The sequence below is a fragment of the Molossus molossus genome, unplaced genomic scaffold (assembly GCF_014108415.1).
Source record: "Molossus molossus isolate mMolMol1 unplaced genomic scaffold, mMolMol1.p scaffold_m16_p_6, whole genome shotgun sequence".
In the NCBI taxonomy this organism is placed as follows: domain Eukaryota; kingdom Metazoa; phylum Chordata; class Mammalia; order Chiroptera; family Molossidae; genus Molossus; species Molossus molossus.
This window is the reverse complement of record NW_023425399.1, coordinates 112,431,671-112,455,090: the sequence shown is the minus strand read 5'-3', so window position 1 is coordinate 112,455,090 and position 23,420 is coordinate 112,431,671. Positions and strand designations below refer to the sequence as shown.

At 45.2% G+C, this 23,420-nt stretch overlaps 1 protein-coding gene across 5 annotated transcripts in view; it reads left to right on the top strand.

The window, feature by feature from the left end:
* Positions 1 to 1,797: 1,797 nt before the first annotated feature.
* The window catches only part of TMX3 (thioredoxin related transmembrane protein 3), a 33,603-nt gene continuing 11,980 nt past the window's right edge, over positions 1,798 to 23,420 (top strand). For 3 of the 5 annotated variants that reach the window (XM_036244405.1, XM_036244404.1, XM_036244408.1), the window contains exons 1-9: positions 1,798 to 1,922; positions 2,831 to 2,885; positions 5,739 to 5,778; positions 6,962 to 7,085; positions 13,349 to 13,394; positions 14,724 to 14,804; positions 17,437 to 17,536; positions 18,486 to 18,563; positions 23,003 to 23,069. In XM_036244405.1, coding sequence (XP_036100298.1) covers positions 1,877 to 1,922; positions 2,831 to 2,885; positions 5,739 to 5,778; positions 6,962 to 7,085; positions 13,349 to 13,394; positions 14,724 to 14,804; positions 17,437 to 17,536; positions 18,486 to 18,563; positions 23,003 to 23,069 — 637 coding nt within the window. In that variant the 5' untranslated portion in view covers positions 1,798 to 1,876. Of the gene's footprint in view, positions 1,923 to 2,829; positions 2,886 to 5,738; positions 5,779 to 6,961; positions 7,086 to 13,348; positions 13,395 to 14,723; positions 14,805 to 17,436; positions 17,537 to 18,485; positions 18,564 to 23,002; positions 23,070 to 23,420 lie in introns of those variants that run through there. The other 2 variants (XM_036244406.1, XM_036244407.1) reach the window with 2 other exon arrangements.

The following is a 23,420-nucleotide window of genomic DNA, read 5'->3' as shown; positions in this document are numbered from 1 at the left end:
AGTTTGACTTTTAGTATTAGCAAATCAAAGCTATATTAGCCATTTTGTCTAGGCAGCAGCGTATTAGATGTTGGCTCTGTTTTTCAATTTGTATCTTACTCTCCTAGATTCCAAATCCTACCACCAACGCACATCATCCTTCTCACTCTAACAAGATTAGAGAGTAATACTTGTCAAAAAATAAATGCCAACTAGCCTTGGATGGGTCCCTGTTACATAGTAGTAGTAGATACTGTAAGGTCTCTCTTATCAAGGGGACTTACTGTCCAGCTTGAGATATGATTGGCGCCTCTCTGTATAAAAGCAATGTAGAGAATACAGGGAAGTGTGTTATGAATTACAGAAAGTGTGCTATAGAAATTCATGGATGGGAGGAGATGGTAGGGGCTGGGGTTTGGGACTTGAAATAGGTTACGTTTGAAAGGGCAAGTTTCAGGCAATTTGTTTATTTTTGATGTATAGTCATCCTGCTGTTTTACTTGGTTTTAGCATATGATTTATAGTTATTTTGCAAGGAAAAGCCTTGTTCTTAGCTTGAGAACAATCTGATCTCTTGTGTTTCGTGCTTCACCTAAGTCACTAATAAAAGTGATGTTCTAAAAAAAAAAAAAAAAGAGGAAAGAAAGAACACCAGCTCTATAGTCTGAGACTTTGTTTCAAATAGCAACTTCATCCTTTTAATTATTAAGCAAATTACCTACTCTGAGCCCCTGATCCTTATCTATATATTTCGTACTTTGAGAACTTTGAAGAGGATTAATATGTATGCACGTTAAGGTCTTAGAATAAACTAGATGCTCACTTAAAAAATATATTTGAACCTGACAGTCTGTGTTCGATACTATCTATATGCATAAAGGAGAGGAAACCTACTGCTAACTCTCAATCAGATTATAATTTAACCTTCTAATCACTGGGAATAGAAACGTTTTTGAGATTTCTGCCTGTTGGAATTTTGAACCTAAACTGAATTGGCTGACATCACAATCCATTTCTGTTCTCAAAACACACATTCAATAACTGCCTTAATCTAAATCCTGAAATTGCATGTCCTATGAAAATCTCATTTGAATTAGATGTAGTGACTGCTGCTAGAACCATATAAAACTTGGTCGCTTTTATAAATCATTTGGGTTGCATAGAGAAAGCGATATAAATATTTTATAGCCAGTATTTCATTTATCTCTCAAAGAAAACAGAGGAACAAATCATCAAAAAACATCTCCTGTGATCAACATCATTTTTCCAAGTTTCTAGAAAAGAAGTTTTGTTTTTTTTTTTCCCCCAAAAGCGACTCTTTTACTTGGCCAAACTGCATTAATGGAGTTTTCCACGGTAATTCAGATCTCCCATTCTGTAAACAGGTTGAAAGACGATTCCGAATCACTGTTGAAGTACACGGAGGTGCAGCAACCTAACACCTTTCCAAGCACTGCAGACACCCAACCCTCAGGAATTCGGTGGCTCACAGCACCTGCGCAGCGAGGGAAACACCTGGCAGCACCGCAAGCTACGTGGTCGGAGTCCGCCTCCCTTTTCAAGTTTAGCGGGCCCTGAACTTCCCGGAAAAGCCCCCCAAGCCACCTGCTCGCTGGACAGCGACCTCACGCCCCGTTCCCACGCTCCCCAAAGGACCTAGAACGCAAGTGGTTTTGTGGACGCTACTGCGCGTGCGCTCCCGTTCTGCGCCTGCGCCCTAGTTCCGCGCATGCTCAGAGGCGAGGCGGCGGGTGCCGGGAGCATAACGGAGTCTGGCCGGCCCCGCCCCCGCCCTCAGCGCCCAGCTTCCCTTCCGCGCCCAGGTTCCCCTTCCGGGAGCGCAGGTGGCGGCCGCGGTGGTGGTGTCTTCCCCTCGGCCTGCAGCTGGCCTGCGACCATGGCAGCTGGGATGCGCGGGGCTGCCCTGCGCCTCTGCGCCGCAGGTACAGGCCTGGCGGGGGCGAGGCGGGCGGGCCTGGGCCGGCTGCGGGGCGCCGGGACACCCCTCCGCGGGCTGAGGGCGAGGAGGAAGCGGCCGGCTTCCGCTGGGTCAGGTCCTCGGGTGGCAGGAAGTCGCCGAGCGCGGGCGACATTGCAGATGGGCGTGGGGGATGCGACCTCCCCAGCCTGCAGCCACCCGAGCTTCGGTTTAGGTCCACAGTTCCGTCCTGTGTGCAGAAGGGGGCGAAGAGGGGGCGGCCCAGGACAGGACGGGCTCCGGCCGCCGGGCTGTGCAGCGTGGAAAGTGCCCGAGTGGGTGCAGCCTGGGCTCAGCCCCGCGCCCGGTTCGCTCTGGGCTGTTTTCCAGGTTCCCCGGTTCCCCGTTTCCCCGACCTGCAGATGCTGACCCGGAATATGCAGGAGCCCCGGAGCTCCATGCTCTCTCTCCTCTGTAAATTTGGGGCTAAAAAACGAAAAGGAGGAACATCTGTAATCTTTTCAACAATAAAGATAAATGAAAGAAAACAACGAATAGTATTTGGAATGGTACTTGGAGTTATACCGAGATCTTTGGTATTAGGGGGAAAAAGGAGAAACATCGAACTCTTTCTCTCTCTATTCCAAAAAGATGGCATGGGAGAAAGGGGAACTGGGATGAAAGTAAAAGCGTTATTTAAAAGGAACCCCTGTGGTTTACTAGCCTGTGACAGTACGGTTGCACCCAGAGCGAATGTTTGTGAAACACGTGAACTGTTGATGCTTTGGCATCGCTTGTGCCCTGGACTGGCTCAGTGATGAATTTTTTTGGTACGTTGTAAAAACGTCAAAAACATTTTATAGGTGACTGAGCATATGGTACAAGGCAATATAAACCAGCATTTATTGTGTATATTTTGTCTTTCTCTTTCAGTTTTGTTGCTTGATGTGGCCCTCTGTAAAGGATTTGTAGAAGATTTAGATGAATCGTGAGTATTCGTCATTTTAAGTGGTAGCTTAACTTCTTTCAACTCTGAATATTTGTACGAATCTGATCTTACAATAACGGAGACGGCACTTACCAGTTTTGTCCTAAGAGTCGTCCTGAGCGCTCTATATGTACAAGATGGGGTTGTGCTCAAAAGACTTTTACTAAGTTATAAGTTCCAAAAAAACCATGCCAGACGCATCTCTGTTGTATTTTCTCATTTCACGTGTATTTGTTAACATTTTTCTGATTTAATCGGTAAGTGGGTGCGGGAATTCAGTACCGTGTTGTGTTTTTGCTTGTTTTTACAGTCCCGCAGCGTTAATCGCAAGGTCTTGTTTACAGTAGGTGAGGAGACTGCTCCAGACCCAAACCCCGTGTGTGGTCTTTCAGGCAATTGCAAGGCTTCCCTCGCAGGCCTCGAGGGGGAAGCTGCTCTGTCCACAGTAGACTCGCGCACAGTGTCCCGCGGTCTCTGGAGGGAGTCGTTGTCATGGCCTTGGGCCTCTGGGGCCAGCCATGCTCAGATACATATCTGCATTGCAGCCAGGTTGCCTTTCTGGGGGGCCTCACCTAAGGCATTTCCTAGGCACCTCTGCAGAGACCTCCTTGAGGGGCTGAGCTGAGGCCCTTTGCTCCACGTGGACTCAGTGTCTTTCCACGCCGATCCTCCCTCTGCCCATGGGTCCATGAAGAGGCAGAAAGAAGCCTTTATTTCGGTGCTTCCCAACTGTGAGATGAACCCCTCTGTCTGTGCTGACCCACCTGCCCCTTTCTGGTGTGTTCCACTTGGGAAATGGGACACTGAGGAGCTGGCGCCTGTTTTTGCCCCTTGGCTTGCATCGTAGGAGTAAGTGATAGTAAAGCCTCAATTGTCACTTTGCCTTCGGCTCGTTGTCCTACTTAACCACCTCCACACAGCACCATTGGTGTAGCAGTGGGGGTCAGTTGAGCACAGTGCTGTTCTGGAAAAGCAAGAATCCTCAGGGTCCCAGGGGGCACTTGACCAGCCATGCCAGTGGGTACTGGGGAGTACAGCAGATAGTTTGCAGAAACTTAGATTCTGGGGGAACCATTGTCAACAGGGAGGTAATCTCATTGAACATTACTGTTGACTTCCTCCTTCATTGGCCGACAGCCATGACTTTGCCGGAGGGGGAGGAAGGGGGGACGAGCAGGCACAGACACCAAAACCCTCAGCTTCCTCAGATGGGTGCTCTGTGGACTCTGGCGGGTTCGGCCCACCATCACGCGGGGTGCAACATGTTCTGCCTGCTGTGAGTGCCCTGACCCGCTGACTGCAGGCTCTGACAAGCAGGACAGCTTTTCGTGCCACTTGGTGTCCTCTCACACCAGCTCGACCCAGGATGGTGTCTGAACTTTTGTTCCCTCGTGGATCCAGAAGGTGTCACTTGCACCCCTACTTGCTTTGGGGTCAATGACAGTTCATTTCCATGTTTAGCTGACAAGCCCGATACGCTCCTTGGTTCTGTTGCCCTTGGTCAGCGTAGGGACCTTTCTGATGAGCATCCGCGTCAGTATGAACACTCACTGGAGCAGAAACAGTCTTGGTCCAGGGATCTCATCCTCACAGGGGCTCGGTCATTAGCCACAGCCCCATGAGCCAGTGAAAACAGAGCAGTGCTCGGGGGCCGGCTTGGGAGCAGGGAGAGGGGCTGGAGAGCAGAGGGACAGGTCGCCTGCAGTCTTCCCGGCTGTGTCAGCCCCCAGCGCGAAGTCCCTCCTCCACGCTGGGTGAAGCGCAGGTGTCTTCAGGCTGCGTGGGGGGCACACCCAGTTGCATTCCAGTCGAGTTAACCAGGAGGAGCCATCATTGACCCAGAGTGGTCCAGGAGGCCGCTGTATCTGGGGCCCCACTGGGCCAGAGGAGGCTCCTTGGGTGTTATTCCCAGAGGTGGAGGGACACCCAGGAGACCTTTCTGTGGAGGTGTGGGACTCCAGCTGGGCTCCTGTGCCATTGCTGCTACACTGTAGGTTCGGAGCTGTCTCTGTTCAGCAGCATGGTTGGGATTTCTGCTCATGAGCCTACTACTGCACTCGGGCACCAAGGCCCAGCAACACGCCAGTAAGTTTCTCAAAGGGTGTGTGTCTTTCAGCCAGCTTGGGGAGCTCATGGTGCCATGCTGGCCTGCAGTGTGGTCCTGCCACAGGCGCCATCAGTGAACTGAGAGCTAAGGACACGTGCAGCCCAAATAGAGGGTGCAGGTCCCTGGGATCCAGGAGAAGAAAGTCCTGGCGGCCTGCTGGAGGGCCCCCAGGGTGTCCTCTTGCTTGGGACCCCACACAGAGTCAGTGGCCCTCTGATAATCTGCTACATGGGTGCTGTCAAGATCCCCCACATGGGTATGTGACGGCATCAGCAGGTGAATAGGCCCATCAGTGCCTGGACCTCCTTCCAGTTTGGGGGGTTGGAAGGGCCAGGAAGACAGCAGCTATTCTCATAAAACCTTGTTGGCTCAGCGTAGGACCAATGAGTCACCATTATCAGAAGCTGAAATGCAAGTTTCCAGAGGCCAACCAAGGACAACCAGAGACAACAAGTTTCCCAGGGATGGCAGCCTCAGGCGTGCTGGGCTGGCGGTAGTGCCAGGTGCACGCGGAGCAGAGGAGGAGGCACTGAGCGTGTGTGTTTCTGCCAGACGCCACTTCACGACTTCGCCGTTCTCTGCTTTGATTACTGTGTTAGTGGATAAGGTACAGAGGTCATTGAGCAAAACGTCTACGAAAACATTGACTGAAAGAGTTTATTCCATGCTCCTATAGAAATCAGTTGATTATCCCCACCTATGCTGTTCATTGGAAACATACAAAGACTTGTTCTCTTGTTTTTTAGGTTTAAAGACAATAGAAAAGATGACATTTGGCTTGTAGATGTGAGTATATAATTTTTTTATACTAATTAACCACCCCTGCAAGTTGAAGTGTTATTGTCTGTTCTCCTGTACCCAAATGTACATAGTTAGCACTGAGGTCTATTACTCAATTTGTTTCGTAGGTAGTACTGTTTGGGTTTTTATGTTAAAATGAGCCTCAGAGCCGTAGGGTGCCTGGGAAGGACCCTGATTTTGATGAAGTTCTGACGAGATCAACTTGTGGATTGTGTCTGAGGGAGGTTGTGGTATGATTTTATTACAGAATGCACTCAGTTTTGTCATGTTATACAAGAGAGTGTGGGTATTAATCAGCAAAGCATATTCCATGTTAATAGTGAACCAAGTCAGATTGTCTTCCCTTTCCTCACTTTCGGGCGTGGACGGGATTCAGACCTCGCGGTGTGGGGTTCATTTTCCCAGGCCTCTGAGAGTAGGGTGACAGCAGGAGGGACGACTCACGGCAGCAGAGTGGCGCTTAGCGAAGCCAGGCCACGGGGCCCGAGGCCACTGTGCGCTTCTCTCTCCCGTGTGGTGAGCGTTGCCACACTGCATCGTTCACAGATAGATGGATGTGTTTCGTGGAAGTACGACAAGCAGTTTCTTACACCGTTTAACCCAGCGCCACTAACACCCCAGGCGGCTGGTGACTTGGAAGGAGGAGGAAGTGGGGTTTTAGTTTCAGCAGCCTGACTTGTCCCTTTGCCAGACCTGTCATCTTGCTGGTCTCCGGCATTTCATCAGTGGTTACACTTGAAGACGCAAAGGCACCTGCCGTGCGGGAGTTTTTGTAGTAGAAATAGAATAACGTTTACCATGGGCGCGTGCGGGGTGGGCACGTGACGGCTGTGCTGTATTTGGTGGGCTCATTCTATACATGACACAGGCACCCCACTTGGGAACAAAGAAGCTTTTATTGTAACTCATGTATCTGCTTTAAATACACATCAGGAGTGATTTAAAATTATCTTAAAGTCATGTTGAGGTATATGCTAGGAGTTAACCTGTCTGGTTTATGTGTGTGTTTTGTTATGTTAACCAATTCGAAAATTATATTTAGACTTTTTTGTTTGTTAAAACAGATTATCATCAGATCATTTCGTCATAGAGATTCTTTAAAAATTGAGGTCGCTATCCACAGTAACACAGCATTTTTAGTGGTTGTTTTGTTTTTGTTTTTAACAAGTTTTATGCACCATGGTGTGGTCACTGTAAAAAACTGGAACCGATTTGGAATGAAGTTGGTCTTGAGATGAAAAGCATTGGTTCGCCAGTTAAAGTGGGAAAGATGGATGCTACTTCCTATTCTAGTAAGCATTTACTCAGTTTACTTTTTAACTCTTCTCCTAATGAAAATGTTTAAATTATGCGAAGCAGTGTTGAAGGTAGGAGGAAGAAATGTATCTGTATTTGTGCTCATGTAAAATTAACCGTGTCTGAATTTAAAGCTATACTTTATGAGCTAAATGAGGTAACCATGAAATGTGTAATGTGCAGTGTATGTTAACCTTCAGCCTAGGAGAGATGTGTAAGCCCTTGTTTCTATGTTGAGCCCACCTGAGATCATCAACAACCTGAGACAAGCATAGAAGCCGGAGCATTTAACCAGTGCTGTTGCTGTGTGGACTGAGATGCGAGTGTGCGGTGGGAGTGTTCTGAGATGGCGTGGGAGAGGAGGGAATGGGAACGCGAAGGGCGAGTTGAATTAGGATAAATTCAAGTGAGGGTCAGGAAAGTATTTACATAGAGAATATCAGAGCAAAATCATAGAGCTGGGAATGAGCTTTCTCGCTACGCACCAGAGAGAGATGGTCTTAAAGAGGAGGCTGGCACACTGGCCAGGATGCAATCGGGGCACCACCTGGTTTCGTAAGAGCAGCTCCGTCGGAGCAGAGCACACTGGCTTGTTCGCTCTCGTCCGTGGCTGTCTTCGTGTTCCCGGGCCAGAGTAAGTAGTTGTCACAGAGACTGGACCTCCACACCTGAGACGTCTGTTTTACGACCCTGTACCAGAAAAGCTACCAATGCCTATCTTACAGGATTTGGGAAAAGACAAAATTAAGTTTAGAGAAGTATGAGGTATCGTAGAAATTTGGAAAGAGCATGGCTTCAGCAAGCAGTCCTGAGTCGGATCCTGGCTCTGCTGTATATATGCACTTATATATACACACACACACACACATACACACTGTCATGTGTACATGTATATACACGTTTGCTGCAGAGCACCAGGAAAGTTTCTTAGTGCCTCTAACTTTGATTTTCAGTCTGGTGCATTGTTGTCGTAAGGCCTCGGATTGGTTGCTCTGAGGTTTCCGTGATGTAGCACCTGTGAAGTCCCTTGTAGTAGTCAGTACTTTGAGGCTCCCTTTTCCTTTAGTCAGTGAAGGAAGTGGAAGTGTGTCATGTGTATTTCATTGTAGAAAGTCAGTGTTGGATTCTGGGTCCAGTTTTGGAACAAGACAGGCCTCTGTTTTCATCCCAGCTTGGCCACGTCCTACTTTGGTGGCTTCGGGACGTGCCGAATCCCGTAGTTTCCGTGTCCTGGTCTGTGAACAGAAGACTGCCAACCCTCTGCACTGTGCATGAGGAGAACCTTCGCTGCCGTGGCCACAGGTGTGAGGCGCCCAGGGCGCGGCGGGATGTTGAGGCCCTCAGGCGGGGAGTGTTCAGGTTTTATCAGTGGTCGGTTGAGAGGCAGCGCGTGTGGGAGAAGGCCAGTGCCTGCTCACGCGGGGTGGGGAGAAGGGAGAGCCCAGAAAAGCCTCCCGGCCGACTGTGTGCCTCTCGGTGTGGGGGGCGGGGGGGGGCGGGCTTGGGTGGGGGTGCTGGAGTAAGAGGAAGCAGTAGTAATTCTCAGGTGTTTTAAAGGGTGAAATCACAGATGTGATAGATTAGCTCTGGGCATAAAGAAGAACAATGGAAAATAATAGTATCAGATTCTTAGCATAGTTACTGAACTACACCACCCCTTTTTCGTGGAAAAGAGCACGAAATTTGATGATTGCACGTGCATGTTGACCGCTGTTTTGAATTTGTGGTATTTTGCTTTGTTGATGTTTAAGAATAGGGCATGAGAGTCAGGTAAGATGTTAGAGCCGGAATTATTGTCACACAAATGAATTGTTGAAACTGCGAGGAGAGACCAAATGGCAGGAAGTTGCTGTAGGGAAAGGTGGAATAATATGCTCGAGTTGATATTTCTTGAAATGAGCTTTAAACAAAGTTTGAGAAATTACTCCTTTCAGCTGTTGCTCATGAAAGTAAATTATTGTGTCTACACTTTTATGTTGATTAGACATGCAGGCATATACATACGTTTATTCACGTAGTCATTCATTCATAGTCACTCAGTCAATATTTGCTTACTACTGTTTGGCAAGTCTTGTGTTGTCTGTAGAAATTAAAGAACCAAACAAATCCTTCCTGTCCGGGAAAAGCTTGCAGGGTAATGGAGGGAGAGGAACAAGCCGGCAGTGCGACCAGGTCGTAAGCGCACTCCTGCAACCCCTGAACCACGCGTTGGAGGAATGGGGGGAGTGTAAAGGAATGTGGGGTAAGGGTGATGAGAGAAAGTACGTACATCAGTAACCATCTTAATGGTGAACTGCTCATGTGATGCTACAGTGATGATTAATAGTTTACAGTATGTCAAAGAAATTATAGTGTCTAATTCATTAGCTTATCATTCAGTAGTTAAGTGTCCCTATGTGCTCCTGTTAAGTGGCATGAGAATTGGAGAAAAGTAGCAAAGACTTTTTTCCTGAGTAGCTTAGAGAAGAAAGTATTTTAAATACTGTGACTAAAGCAATTTTCTTATAGGTTTTAAGACTTCATATACAATTTGTTGCTTTTTAAGGTACTTTATGATAGGACAGTTTCTTCATTTCATTTTCATAAGTCATTAAGAGGTTTAAATTTTGCCTCTGATTTTGTTTTCTTTTAATCCTCACTTGAGGATATTTTTCCATTTATCCTCAAACAGAGTAGGAGAGAGTGAGAGAGAAACATTGATGTGAGAGAGACACATTGATTGGTTGCCTCCCAAACGACCCCGACCAGGGCCAGGGAGCCAGCCACAACCAAGGTATGTGCCCTTGATTGGAATTGAACCCATGACTCTGGTCCGTGGGCCAACTATAACTGTTGAGCCAAACCAGCCAGGGCAGATTTTATTTCTTGTTCACTCAGTGTTATACGTTGTGTTGAATTAAGTGGAGGAAAAACCTCTATAAAGGTGGCATTGTATGAAATGTAGAGATTAACACCTGAAGCAAACCTGTGGCTTGAGGAAGAGGGAAGGACAGAGGCTTCATTGACTTTCTCTCCTTTACTCCTTGGCTGTGGAATACTAATCCTCCCCCCTTCTCCCACCCAGCACCCCAAGGTGAGGCTTGTTATAGATTCTGTGACTGCTTGAGTCACACTAAGAGCTTATTGAAAAGTCCTTCTTCTGTTGACACATGTGGAGGAAGCATTCATTCAGCAGGTGATTAATGAGTGCTCACCGTGTCCCAGGGTATGCCAGACACGTTCCAGGCATCGGTGATACATGAGTGAGCAAGAGACAAAAACCTGCCCTCATCAATAATCAACAAACATTAGTAAATGATGTGGTAGTTCTTAGTGTTTGGTATTAGTGATGGCTTCAGTTTTCATTTTATTATAGAGTCAAGGGCATGTTTTATATGCTGTGGAGAAAAAAGTGTAGTTTAGTATCTAAAAAAAGTTGATTAGTATTCAAGAATTATTATCGAGAGATGATCAGTAGATTATTGGCATATGATTCTTAAAGGCTCCTTAAATACTTCAGGGCAGCGCCGGGCAGGCATTTTAGTGGAACTTGGAATCTACGAGGAGAGGAAATCGACTTCCTTTTCCGGGCCAGCTGCCAGCAGGTTCCACGTGCAGGGGAGGCCTGGAGGACGGCTGTGTCCTGGCTGTCTCTCCCATCCCCCAGCCTGCTCTCAGGCCATCACGGCAGCAGGTTCCACATGTCGGGGAGGCCTGGAGGGCGGCTGTGTCCTGGCTGTCTCTCCCGTCCCCCCGCCTGCTCTCAGGCCGTCACGGCCACAGTCTCCGAGTACAGTCTGCACACCGCCTGTGCTGGTCACGGGCTCATATCAGCTCAGTTCCAAAGGCCACAGCGGCCCCACTGAATGGAAGTCTGGTTGGGTGGTTGGGGCATGAGAGCCTGCGTTTACCTGGGGTTCAGGTGAGCCGGCTGCAGCCTGAAGTTGGAGGATCACAGAGTCGAGGCTGATTTTGATGACCGGTCACCTGTGGGAGTTCGGAGTGGGGTGGGTAGGCTCAGTGGGTGGGCAGTGTGGCATCTCTCAGTACTCGGGTAGCCTGTTTCTCGGCCACGCAGGTGCAGCGAGTGGGAGCCAGTGCCGTCACGCTCAGCCCGCAGACGTCTGCGGAATTCTGGAACTAGAGAAATCCGAACTGCCACGATTTGTTCTGCCTGTGTGCTTGGAATTCACCCACATTTCTTGCTGCATTAGAACACTATAACCAGAGAGCACGAACAAGATGTGTAATGTCTTGTGTACATTCAGATATGTATTTTAGCCTCTCTCTCTGTACATGTACCTTCAAAATGAGTGCTGGAATTGTGCCTTGTTCAGAATTTAAGATGGGTCTGATATCAGCTGTAATGATGGGTTGATTTTTATTCTGAAACCACTGAAATTCTGTTTATTCCTCAACCTACGTGTGACACGGTTTTATGGTAAAGATCGTACTCTGCATCTCTTTGATGTGGAAACGTGTAGTGGCCTCTGGCCAATAACATCTGTATTCTGACTCCTTGTTCACAGATTGTGTTTGTAAATAATTTTACCTTTCTAAGTTATAAGCCCTCTGGTCACTGACTACTTCACGGCTGCTCACACTTAGCACTAGTGTATTCGGGGCCAGATACTTGGGGAGAAGGAGTTCCTATGTGTGGCAGGATGTTCAGCAGCCTCCCTGCCCCCCCCCCCCCCCCCCAGTGCCTGCAGCACTGTCCCCCGCCCCGGTGGTGGCCTGAGGTTTCTCCTCACAGCCCAGCGGCCCCTGGAGACAGACCCCTCTCATTCCTTCACGTCAGACGCATGGTGACCCCAGGGCTAGGGAACACTGCATTTTGAAGCTGAGAAGGGCATAGAATTGAGTTGAGCTCCTGCTTCTTCCTCCCATTGTCTAGATGAGGTGACGGAAGGTAATTAGAGGTGAAGTGACTTTGAGTGATTCAGTCACCAAAGGTAGAGGCAGAACCAAGATCACCACCACCCCTCCCAGCCCCCCTGCCCCTTCAGTTGTCACTTCAAAGAGAAAACAGTGACACAGGGACTTCCCGTCCCACTCAGTTTATGAACATTCGAGATAAATTATCTAATTGATCTAAGTTCACACGACAGTTCAGAGGCTGGACTGCACCTTCGGAACCCGAGTTCTTATTTCCGTGACCTCTGCTGTTTGTGTCGCCCCTGATGACACCCACCGTCTGCCCTTTCCACGTTGAGGAGAGAAGCTCGGGGGGACAAAGGAAGACAGAGATTTGGGATGTTATTTTGCCACAAATTTGCTTTGCTGTTAATTCTCCTGTATTGGGGGCAGTGATTTGAAACCAAAGCTTAATAGTAACGAAAGTGATTGGTAAACCAGGCCCACATGTAGAAGTAGTTTCCTGATACCCGGCTGTGATAAGAAAATATCTTGGGAATAAAGAAAACGAACCAATGGGGAGACCATGTCAGTAAATGCCGTGTACTTTATATATACTAGCGTAGTTGTGTAAATATATTGTATATAGTTTGTTAACTATGAATACTTTACTTTTTCTTTACTGTCCTAGTTGCCTTGAATCTGTGAAGTAATGTAGTATTAATTTGCTATTTTGATTTCTATAATTCTTAAAGTCCTGATTCTCTATTTGCTTATTTTTGTTAGTATTTCTTCTTTCCCTTAAAAAGATGCAACTGTGTCTCATTTTAACCTGAAGGTTTCAGAATAATCTTTGTGATAGTTAGAATTATTCTAGATTGTTACAAAACCTTGTGGGTTAAGTTGCTTTTAGATCATATTGACTGTAGAAAGTAAATAATTTTGCAGATATTACTTATGTTTTTAAAATTAAAATACAATGCAGTTTTTTTAAGACTCAGAAAACATTAAAAGAAGAAGAGATGGGCCTTTTTTTAAATTTTATGAAATATTTGTCCTGGAAATGCAGTCAAATGAGACTTTATTTATATATGTGTTTATAAATATATACATATTTTAGAACAGCACTATCTTTTAAATAAGTACTTTAGAAATAAATTTTAACGGTTCTTTTGGCACTCATTTTTTATTTTGTCACAGTAGTTTGTGCAGGCTCTAGGTTAGATCGTTAAGTATTTTGTATGAGAATGTCATGTTTTTTCTTTTTGGGTGTAAGTTTATATTCTTTTTAGACACAAAACAGCTTATCTATATAAATTTGTATAAATATATCTATATATTTTTTAAGTAAAAAGGCTCATTTATTACCTAGTTTCTCATTTTTAAAAAAAATTTAGAATTATTTATTCTTTTTCTTATCAAGGCATTGCTTCAGAGTTTGGAGTTCGAGGTTATCCAACAATTAAGCTGTAAGTTGAGTGTTGTATGTTTATATGTGTATTTTTATTAGTTCACTCTACTTACGTTTTATTAGATTAAATTCTAGTAGCTTCCTTGGAGGATTGAGGATTTGGGCTCAGCAATTCTTTCCAGGTGCAGTGTGTGATCAAAGGAGAGGGACTACATCTTTATGCTTGTTTTGTATTTAAGTGAATGCATTGCTCATGGCTCATTCACTAAACGTGATTTGACTATGACGGGCACCGTGCAGGACGAGGTGTGTAGTTGTAGTGATAGGAGGTCTTGTGCCCTGGAGCAGCTCAAGAGTGTATTTCTGCTTTGTCACGTGAATCCTGTCTCCTAACAAATTTACTTTTCTATAATTCTGATAGACATTTCATTAGAGATGAAAGAAACAAAGAATCAAATTTATGGATGTTAATTCTCATCTGTAGGTGTTGATCAAGTCTGACATCGAGTGTATGAGTTGGAAGAAATGGTGTGATAATTCTAAAGGGCTTGTTTTGTATTATCATTTTACTGAAACTTCTCACGCATTTCGTCCATGTCCTTATTTTGATAATATGGGGAATTAAATTGTTTAGAAACTTATTTTTATAATAAAGTAAATTTTTATTTCAGTATTTTAAAAATTCAAATTTCAAAATTTGAGTAATTATTTTTTATTTCTTGGGTTTTGTGTTGGTCTCCCCTCTTCCCCCACTTTTTAAATGTTTGCTAAACCTCTTTTACTTTCTTGTGTTACGTAAGTTATCCTTTCTATTTTTATTTAATTTTAGATGCTCTGGTCTTTCACAATTTTTTCCTTTTAATCTGTTAGTTGGACACATAATTCATTGGCTGGCATTTAGAAAATTATCTAACTTTCTACAAGAGATGCATTTTACTCTGTGATCTTGGAGCATCCATCAAGTTACTGTGATGTTGTAGTGCTTAAAATCTGTTTCACCACCATCAAAACACTGTTAATACCCTGGCCTTTTACTTGCCTTTTAAAAGAGAAGACAGTGAGAATTATAATGCTTTGACCAGTTCTTGACCATGATGTGTAGCTTATTCATTATTTAGATGGCATAGATACAGTGCAACTATCAAATACACAGTACATTATTTTCATGTAATTTTAACAAATCACAGCCTTTTTTTTATATTTGGAGTTGCTGGTACCCTGGAGCCAGTTGTCTACCGTATATTACATGGTTATGCTACTTCTTCTAAATCTCTCCACGTATGACTTTATATACTGCACTTTCATGCAATAGTAGAGAATGTTCAGCTTTCAATATTGAAACAGTTGAAATAATCCAAGCTTTTTCCTTTTGTTCTTCCTTTTTAAGATTAAAGGGGGACTTGGCGTATAATTATAGAGGACCACGGACTAAAGATGACATTATTGAGTTTGCTCACAGAGTATCTGGGTAAGTTTTTACTAGGAAGGGCGTTTAATGTATGATACCAATATCTGAACATTGAACGTATTTGTATAGAGTGTTATTGAAGGACTTCGCCTGAATAAAATGTGTCCCTCCGTTTATGAGAGAACAGGGTTAGTAGAATGTGCAGAGGCTTTGGAAAGAAAAGGGAGGGTCTGTGATTTGTATTACACACTTGTTAACCTAACACTTAAATTTATTTACAGCATAGAATAATTTTTCTCCCAATTTCTAATTCATTTTCAAAATCTGAATAATTCTAACTTGTGAATCTTAATTTTTATTTTATTACAATTTTGTTTTTGTTTTTACATCACTTTATTTTTATCGTTAACCTAATTTTAGAGTCTTAAGAGAAACCTCACCATATTATCATTCTGAATAGACTTGGGCTTTTAATCCCGAGGCTGTGATAATGGAAACTGCATCTTAGACACAGCTCCATACGTGCCCTGCCCCGTCCCCCGCTGCTCTGTGTCGGCTGCGAGGCGTTCCTGCACATCTGCCTGGAATGCGACACGGTTAGAACCCAGATGGTCCCATCAGCATTTCCTGTTGGTTCGAAAGTAGTTATTTTGTTTTTTAACCTACACTTTGCTAGGTATAAAGAAAGTTGGTATTTATAATTATTAGTGATTATGTACAACTTTTTGAAGAGAATATTCATCACGGTAATTTAACCTGTGTTGACTTTGAAAGTATACGCACTTTCCTATGAGTTACAGGACATATTATATTGATAACTGAATAGCTTTGAAGTACATGGAAATATTGAGAAGGCTTTGATGGGTGGCATGATGCCATCCAGCTTGCATTATTTGAGGAAAGGTAAAGAATTGGAAATGATCTTTATATATTAAAGTTTACAAAGCTTATTGATGTAATTTTCACAGTGCACATTTTATTGTCTGTCTCTGCTTTGTGAACAAGTAAGCCTCGGGGTAACTTTATATCATACGAGGGGAATGCCAGTAGATTTTACTTTATTCCCCCATGACTTGGAGTAGTCTTTATGTTTTAGCCATTTTTACTGTTTTAGCTTAAGCTGAAGAAGGGCTCTGCTGAGGTAACCAGGGTGACTGACTGCAGGGAAATCTCAGGAGTCCGCCTGGAGTTGCATCGCTTGCGGGTAATCACTCCGGCAGAAGTAGGGCCGGAGCGATGCAGTGGGGCCCACGTGCATCGCTTGCGGGTAATCACTCCAGCAGAAGTAGGGCTGGAGCGATGCAGTGGGGCCCACGTGCATCGCTTGCGGGTAATCACTCCGGCAGAAGTAGGGCTGGAGCGATGCAGTGGGGCCCACGTGAATCGCTTGCGGGTAATCACTCCGGCAGAAGTAGGGCTGGAGCGATGCAGTGGGGCCCACGTGAATCGCTTGCGGGTAATCACTCCGGCAGAAGTAGGGCTGGAGCGATGCAGTAGGGCTCACGTGCATCGCTTGCGGGTAATCACTCCGGCAGAAGTAGGGCTGGAGCGATGCAGTGGGGCCCACGTGCATCGCTTGCGGGTAATCACTCCGGCAGAAGTAGGGCTGGAGCGATGCAGTGGGGCCCACGTGAATCGCTTGCGGGTAATCACTCCGGCAGAAGTAGGGCTGGAGCGATGCAGTAGGGCTCACGTGCATCGCTTGCGGGTAATCACTCCGGCAGAAGTAGGGCCGGAGCGATGCAGTGGGGCTCACGATGCAGTGGGGCTCACGATGCAGTGGGGCTCACGTGCATCACTTGCGGGTAATCACTCCGGCAGAAGTAGGGCTGGAGCGATGCAGTGGGGCCCACGTGCGTTTCGGAAGTGGTTGCCTTGCAGGCTGTGCCTTGTTCTTTCACCACTGGGGTGGGGTCAGCAATCAGACAATGTAGGCACATTTAAACGAAGATTGCCACTGTTAGTTTTGTAATATTTTGTAAGTGATATGTTTTGTAATTACCTTTGATGTAATTTCTTAGTCTCCTTGGTTTGAAATATGCTTATATAATAAAATCTTTGTACCATTTTGTTTTCATTTTATGATTTTCTTATGTACTATTATGACTACCATTTTCCATTTTATTTTTCCTAAAAAAATAACATACTTATGAAAAATGTTTTATTTTAATCTCTATTGGACATTTTAAAACTGGCATTTAAATGGACAGCATAAGATGTAAATATTCTTAATATAGTATCATAATTCCCAGGACAGTATTTCACAGTGGAATTGTGGATGCTATATTTTTATTATATGGGTATAATAGTGCTCATGGGCTATAGTTTTATTAATGTGGATTGGGTGATACACTTGAAATGCAGTTAATATAGCATTTAAGATTTTTTTAAATATGTTTTTATTGATTTTTTTAGAGAGAGAGAAACATTGATGTGAGAGAGAAGCATCAATCGGCTCCCTCCTGCACGCCCCACACTGGGGACCACGCCCGAAACCTGGGCATGTGCCCTGACGGGAATTGAATCGGGACCTCTCAGTCCACGGGACGACGCGCAATTCACTGAGCCACACTGGCCAGGCAGCACTTTAACTTTATAAATTTAGACATACTGGGCTATCATATAAATAGGGTTGGTTGGTTTTGTCTTTCGTTCAAATGCACGTTCACTTTGGTTTGTTGTTTTCAAACAGAGCTCTCATCCGGCCACTTCCAAGTCAGCAGATGTTTGAGCACATGCAGAAGAGGCATCGTGTGTTTTTTGTGTACATAGGTGGAGAGTCACCTTTGAAGGTATCCAGTGATTTTATTTTATTTTATTTTTTATTTTTATTTTTATTTATTTATTTTTTTAATCCTCACTCGAGGACATTTTTCCATATTTTGTTCAGATGGAGTGGGAAGGAGAGAGAGAGAGAAACATCGACGTGAAAGGGACGCATCGAGTGGCCGCCACCCGCACGACCCAACCAGGGCCGGGGACAAACTGCAACTGAGGCACTTGCCCTTAGCGGGAACCGAACCCGGGTCTCTCGGGACCGCAGGCCGACGCTCTAACCGCTGAGCCAAACCGGCCAGGGCAATGATTTTATTTTTTTAATCCAAAGACACAAACGTAATTTATATGTTCTATATAGTCAAAACTTCAACAAAGACTCAAATGACTTCACTCTTTTTGGAAATAATTTAGTTCATTCTAAGTATTTTTATAATAAAAATGCTTTCCTCTCTATATATTCTCTATAGTGTGTACCTTCATGAAACAAAATTGAATAAAACGTGGGCAAGTGTCACTTGCCTCAGTATTTCTTCTATTATTGACCCGGTTAAATTTTTTAGCATTTTGAACCTTTGAGACTGAAAAATGTATTTTGAATATAAATTTTTCAAAGGCAAAAAAAATCATTGCTTTAGATTATTTTATATATGCGTGTGTCTGCACACACGTTCCTTTCGATACTCATCAGACTGAATGAGTGAATGTGAACTGAGCATGTGGTGTAGTTTTAAACTATTTGGAGGAGTAGAAAACACTCAGTCCTGGTGGTCGTTTGCCAGACAGACAGTCCGTTTCACTTACTGTCTGTCTGTCTGTCTGTCTGTCTGTCTGATCACACAAGGCCTCAGGGCAGCAGGTTGTGGTGACGCTGCCCGGTGAATGGCTCAGCCTGCTCTGATGGGTACCAGGGAGCTCAGTCTAGTCTAATACTTAAAGTCACCTTCTTTGTTTGTATTTTCACAGGAGAAATACATAGATGCTGCTTCAGAATTAATTGTATATACATACTTCTTTTCTGCCTCAGAAGAGGTGTGTCCTGAGGTAATATTTAAAATACACCTTTAATACTTAATTTTAATCTTTAACTTATTACTTGATTTTATCTGTAAGATTTATTAACTGTGATATGTGTGAAATCAGTAAACATGTTCACTCTTTTCTACTGGTACCAGATTGCTCATTGTTTTTTTATTTTTTTTCTTTATTGATTTTAGAGAGAGAGGAAGGTAGAGGGAGAGAGAGATAGAAACATCGATGAGAGAGAACATCGATTGGCCACTTCCTGCACGCCGCCCACTGGGGATTGGGCCCAGAACCTGGGCATGTGCCCTGACTGGGAATCGAACCAGCGACCTCTTGGCACGTGGGTCCATGCTCAACCACTGAGCCACACCTGCCAGGCCAGATTGCTTGTTAATAAGCAAATATCACTAGATTGTAGTATTTAGGCCTCATTATTATTATTATTTTGACATCAGTGCTTTTTTTTTCTCTTTAAAATACTGGCAGTAATTGGAGGTGATACTCATACCCTTAACTGGTTGGGAAGTAGTGGATTTATTTATGTGTATCTGTAGAGGAGATGACTGTTCTCACCCTTGATCATGGGCATGCACTGTGTAAGCCCTGCTGGATGACAGCCCGTGGTCGGACCCTGGCTCGTTGGAGCTCGCGTGCCCCTGCCAGCAGGTGTGGACTTAGTGTTGCAGTGAGGTCCTCTGCTGGGTCTTCAGACAGAGGCAGTGGTCCTTAGTCAGCAGATCTATGACAAGATATCATAACTGCTATGAAAATAAAGGAGCAGGTTAATTGTGGGGGCATTTAGAGGTAGGGTGGTAGCTCTGGACTCGTTGATCAAGAAATGTCAATCAGAAAAATACATTTGAACTGGAACTTAGATGGTAGGAAGGAGCCACGCAGAGACCTGTGGCCAGAGGAAACCAGAAATTGGAAACAGATGTTGCAGATGCTCGCGATGAGAACACACCTGGCACATTGCAGGAGCAGAGCAGTGGGCCCGTGCGGTCGTCATGCACTGAGAAAGGAAGGAGCCCGTGGAGGTGTTGCAGGTCACGGCCGGTCATGTGAGCAGTCGAAGTTGGTGAAGGACTTGGTCTCATGCTCATTCTAAGGACATGACTCTGCCAGGTGCAGAACGAATTGGGTAAGGATGAGAGTAGGTCCAGAGAGGTCTCGAACTGCCGCAGCAGCACAGGAAGCTTGGGCTTGAGGTTAGTAAGAGGATTGGGGAGAAGTGAAGGAATTATGCTTCGGAAGGAGGATCGCCGGAGCTTCGGATGGGAGGGAAAGGGAAGAACCAGGGATGACTTAGGGTTTCGTTGGAACAACTGGGTAGATGGGTGTTTTATGAGCTTGGGCTGTTGCAGAAGGAACAAGTTGGGGAATGGGGCGTGATGAAGAGTTTTGAATTGTTCAGTTTAATTTGATTCAGCATATTAGACGTCCAAGTACATGCATCAAGTGTGGAGTTGGGTCTGGGGGTCTAGGGTAAAAGCTGTATAAACAAACTCCTTAAGCACTGCATGCGAACTTTTAAGGAAGTGAGAGGCCGGAGCTAAATCAGAAGGAAGGAAGTCACGAGTCAGGAAGCCAAGGGCGAAGGGACCACGCTGAGGGGAAGAGAGGCACTGTGTTTGTCCACTTGGAGGTTGGTCGTTTTAAGAGAAACACTCAGGTTCGGAGTAGTGGGGACAGGGACCTCGTTGGTGCCATTTGAGAGAATGCGGGTGAGACACTGAAGGCCACAAATACACACTTCTCTTCAGTCCAGTGTTTCTGAGTAGGGGACCCGAGATGTTTGGCAGTGACTGAGGGAAAAATGAAATAAATTAAGGAAGCTTTTTCTCTTTAATCAGTACAAGTTATAAAAATCAAAACAATTTTTTTCACAAAGGTCTATCATACACGTTTGTTTACTTTTTGTTTAATATATTTTAATATTTTGACTCTGGCCGATGCGGCTCAGTGGTTAAAGTGTCAGCCTGCACACCTAAGGGTCGAGGGTTCAATTCCAAGTCAGGGGCACCTACCTGGGTTGCAGGTTCGATCTCAGCCCTGGTCGCGGCACATGCAGGAGGCGACCAATCGATGAATCTCACATCAGTGTTTTTCTCTCTCTCTCTCCCTCTCACTGTCTCTCCCTCCTCCTCCATCCCTCCCTTCCACACTGTCTAAAAATCAGTGGAAATATATCCTTGGGTGAGGATTCACAACAATAAAAAAATAAAAATATCTATTTATTTTGTTTGTTTCAAGGTTACAGAGTTACCTAGAGTGTGTGTTTAATGCTTCCTGTAATATGTACATAGATGTTTATCTTAGAAATATGTATTCTGAAATGATTTTCAGCTCCTTGGGAACCTCCGACAGTGTCCGGTCAGCTTACACTCATTTGGGTTTCCTTAGTTGGTCTAAGAAGTTATTTTGCTGTACTTTATGTGTACGCTTTACTTTGAGTTAGGAGGGGAAGATCGGGAGGAAGATTGGCCGCACTTGCCATCCGATTCTAAAGCAGATGCCTCCAAGGTTATGAACCACTATTTTGGAACATCTCAGGGTTTACTGATGTGATATGAAGGCCTAGAATGAGCAGAACTAGAACTTCTACTAGACGTGCACGGACCACATCTTAGTATTGGAAAGGGAACTCACAGGCCCTCGTCTGCGCAGCTCTCCACGCAGCCTCCCTTGGAGTGCACCAGGGGGCGCTCTGCCTCCCCGGCCCCAGCACCACCAGCACCTGTCCGTCCCTGCTGAGCCATCAGATGTCTTAGGTGGGCTTCCCTAGCCTAGCAAGTGGGTGGGCCCGGGCAGCACCTGCTCCGTGGGCACTCTTGGTTATAAGGTATTATTTTTTATGACTAGCTTTCTCAACTGGTTTCTTTAGCTTTCTTTGATTATTACTGCAAATATCAATATTTGTCATCTCTTTTTTAGTTCTGAGTATGTGGCTGCTAAAGTCTGTTCAGGGAGTAATAGTTATTTCAAAGTAATAGGAGGATGTTTATTTCCATAAAGAATTCCCAAATAAGGCCAGGCTGCTGTGGTTCAGTGGTTGAGCTTAGACTCATGCACCGAGAGGTCGCCAGTTCGATTCCCGGTCAGGGCACACGCCCAGGTTGTGGGCCTGATCCCCAGTGGGGGGCGTGCAGGAGGCGGCTGATCGAGGTTCTCTCTCATTGATGTTTTCATCTCTCCCTGCCTTTCCCTTCATCTCTCTCTAAAATCAATAAAGAAAACAAAATAAAAAAATAAAAAAGAATTCCCAAACAAGGACAGAGCCCATGATTTTATGTTCTTGCCATGTTTTGAATTTTAATGTGTGGTCATGCAAAGCTTCCTTAGCTTTACAACTGATATTTATGAACCTCAGTGAGTGTAGTAAGAGGATATAAAGGTGAATTCAGACATTTCTAACTTCAGGATATTTAAAGATGAATGGAGAAGATGTTCATGCGGGCAGAAAACTGTAACAGAAGAGAGAGTTTAGAGAGCACAAGGGAAGAGGAGGGACTGAGAACATGTGGGGACAGGGCTGCAGGCTTCAGCTGCTGGACTGTTTCGGGGTGGCCTTGGGGACGGGCTCGAGAGAGGTGCTGGTGGCACACGTACTTGCGGCAGGGCTGCCAAGGGTGGACAGAGGCATCTTGATGGCAGAGTGGTACCTAAGCTTTACCCCTGCCCTTGGTCTACCCATTTCCTGGTGCTGACCTTTTAGTAGTGATGTGGCCAGAGCCCTCCGTGCTGCCTGAGATGTGCCCTCTCCCCTTCTTACTCCTTAAGCTTTCCAGGATAGCTGCTTTTATTTTGATTGATGTTATTTTATTAGTTACCTACGGATTTATTTATTTACTTTCAGTATTACAACACTTGTAATAACCGTGTGGCTTATTCAAATTATATTTCTTCTGCTCAATACTGATTTCCCTACAATAACCTTACTATTTTGAAATGATTACAACATAAGTGTAGGAAGCAGCTACCTTCTGAATGAATCCCTTGTTAATTACCATAAGTTCCCTTCTATAAAGCACTTACAGTTTCATCCTGCTCTACGTATGTTAGCCGGTCCAGCCCCTAACTCGCTGTGAGGCGGGGGCTCAGGGTCCTCGCTATTCAGGGAGGAAGCTCGTCCCAGTGAGGGACTGGACCCTGCCTGTGCTGGTGGATGCCTGGGCCCGGCTCTTCAGCCTCTGTCCGTTATCCCATGACGTCCTTGGGTGTGCTCTCAGCCCGGAGGGACTCCCACAGTCATTACGTGGCAGGCAGGGCGCCGTGCAGGCGACGGGTACGCGGAGACGTCAGACCCTGTCCTTGGACGCACCTTGATTCACTGTGCTCTTTAACTGGAATAATTTTGTCATTAGGTTTTTGTTTCCCTAGCATCCTTTAATTAGAAATCACAGCTACCAGTTGAAAATGTATAATGACAAGATTCTTTACACGTCTGATCTCTGCAGCACATAACACTGAAGGAGCTGCCCGCCGTGCTTGTTTTCAAAGACGGAGCGTACTTTGTGTACGACGGTGAGTCCGAAGCCTTAGCTCACGCAGAACATTGTGGAGTCAGAATGCCGTGCCTCCTGCAGGCCTAGGTGTCCACGAGAGACCTAGTGGGTGTGACGTGTCCGTGCTGCTTGCAGCTCCGTGACTGGTCCAGGGGCTGGTGATGCGTTTCCTCCGCGTCACCCTGGCGTTTCCACTGTGTGCTTTCGTCTCGTCCTGGCTTGTGGTTGTGTGTGTGCCTTTGGTTTTTTTGTTCTTTTTTTGGGTCAGGTCATTTGCCTTTTTCAGAAGTGAGCCTTATGCAGTTTCTATACATTAATTTAAAATATTTAAGATTGATTTTTTAAAAAGATACATTTCAGACACACAAGA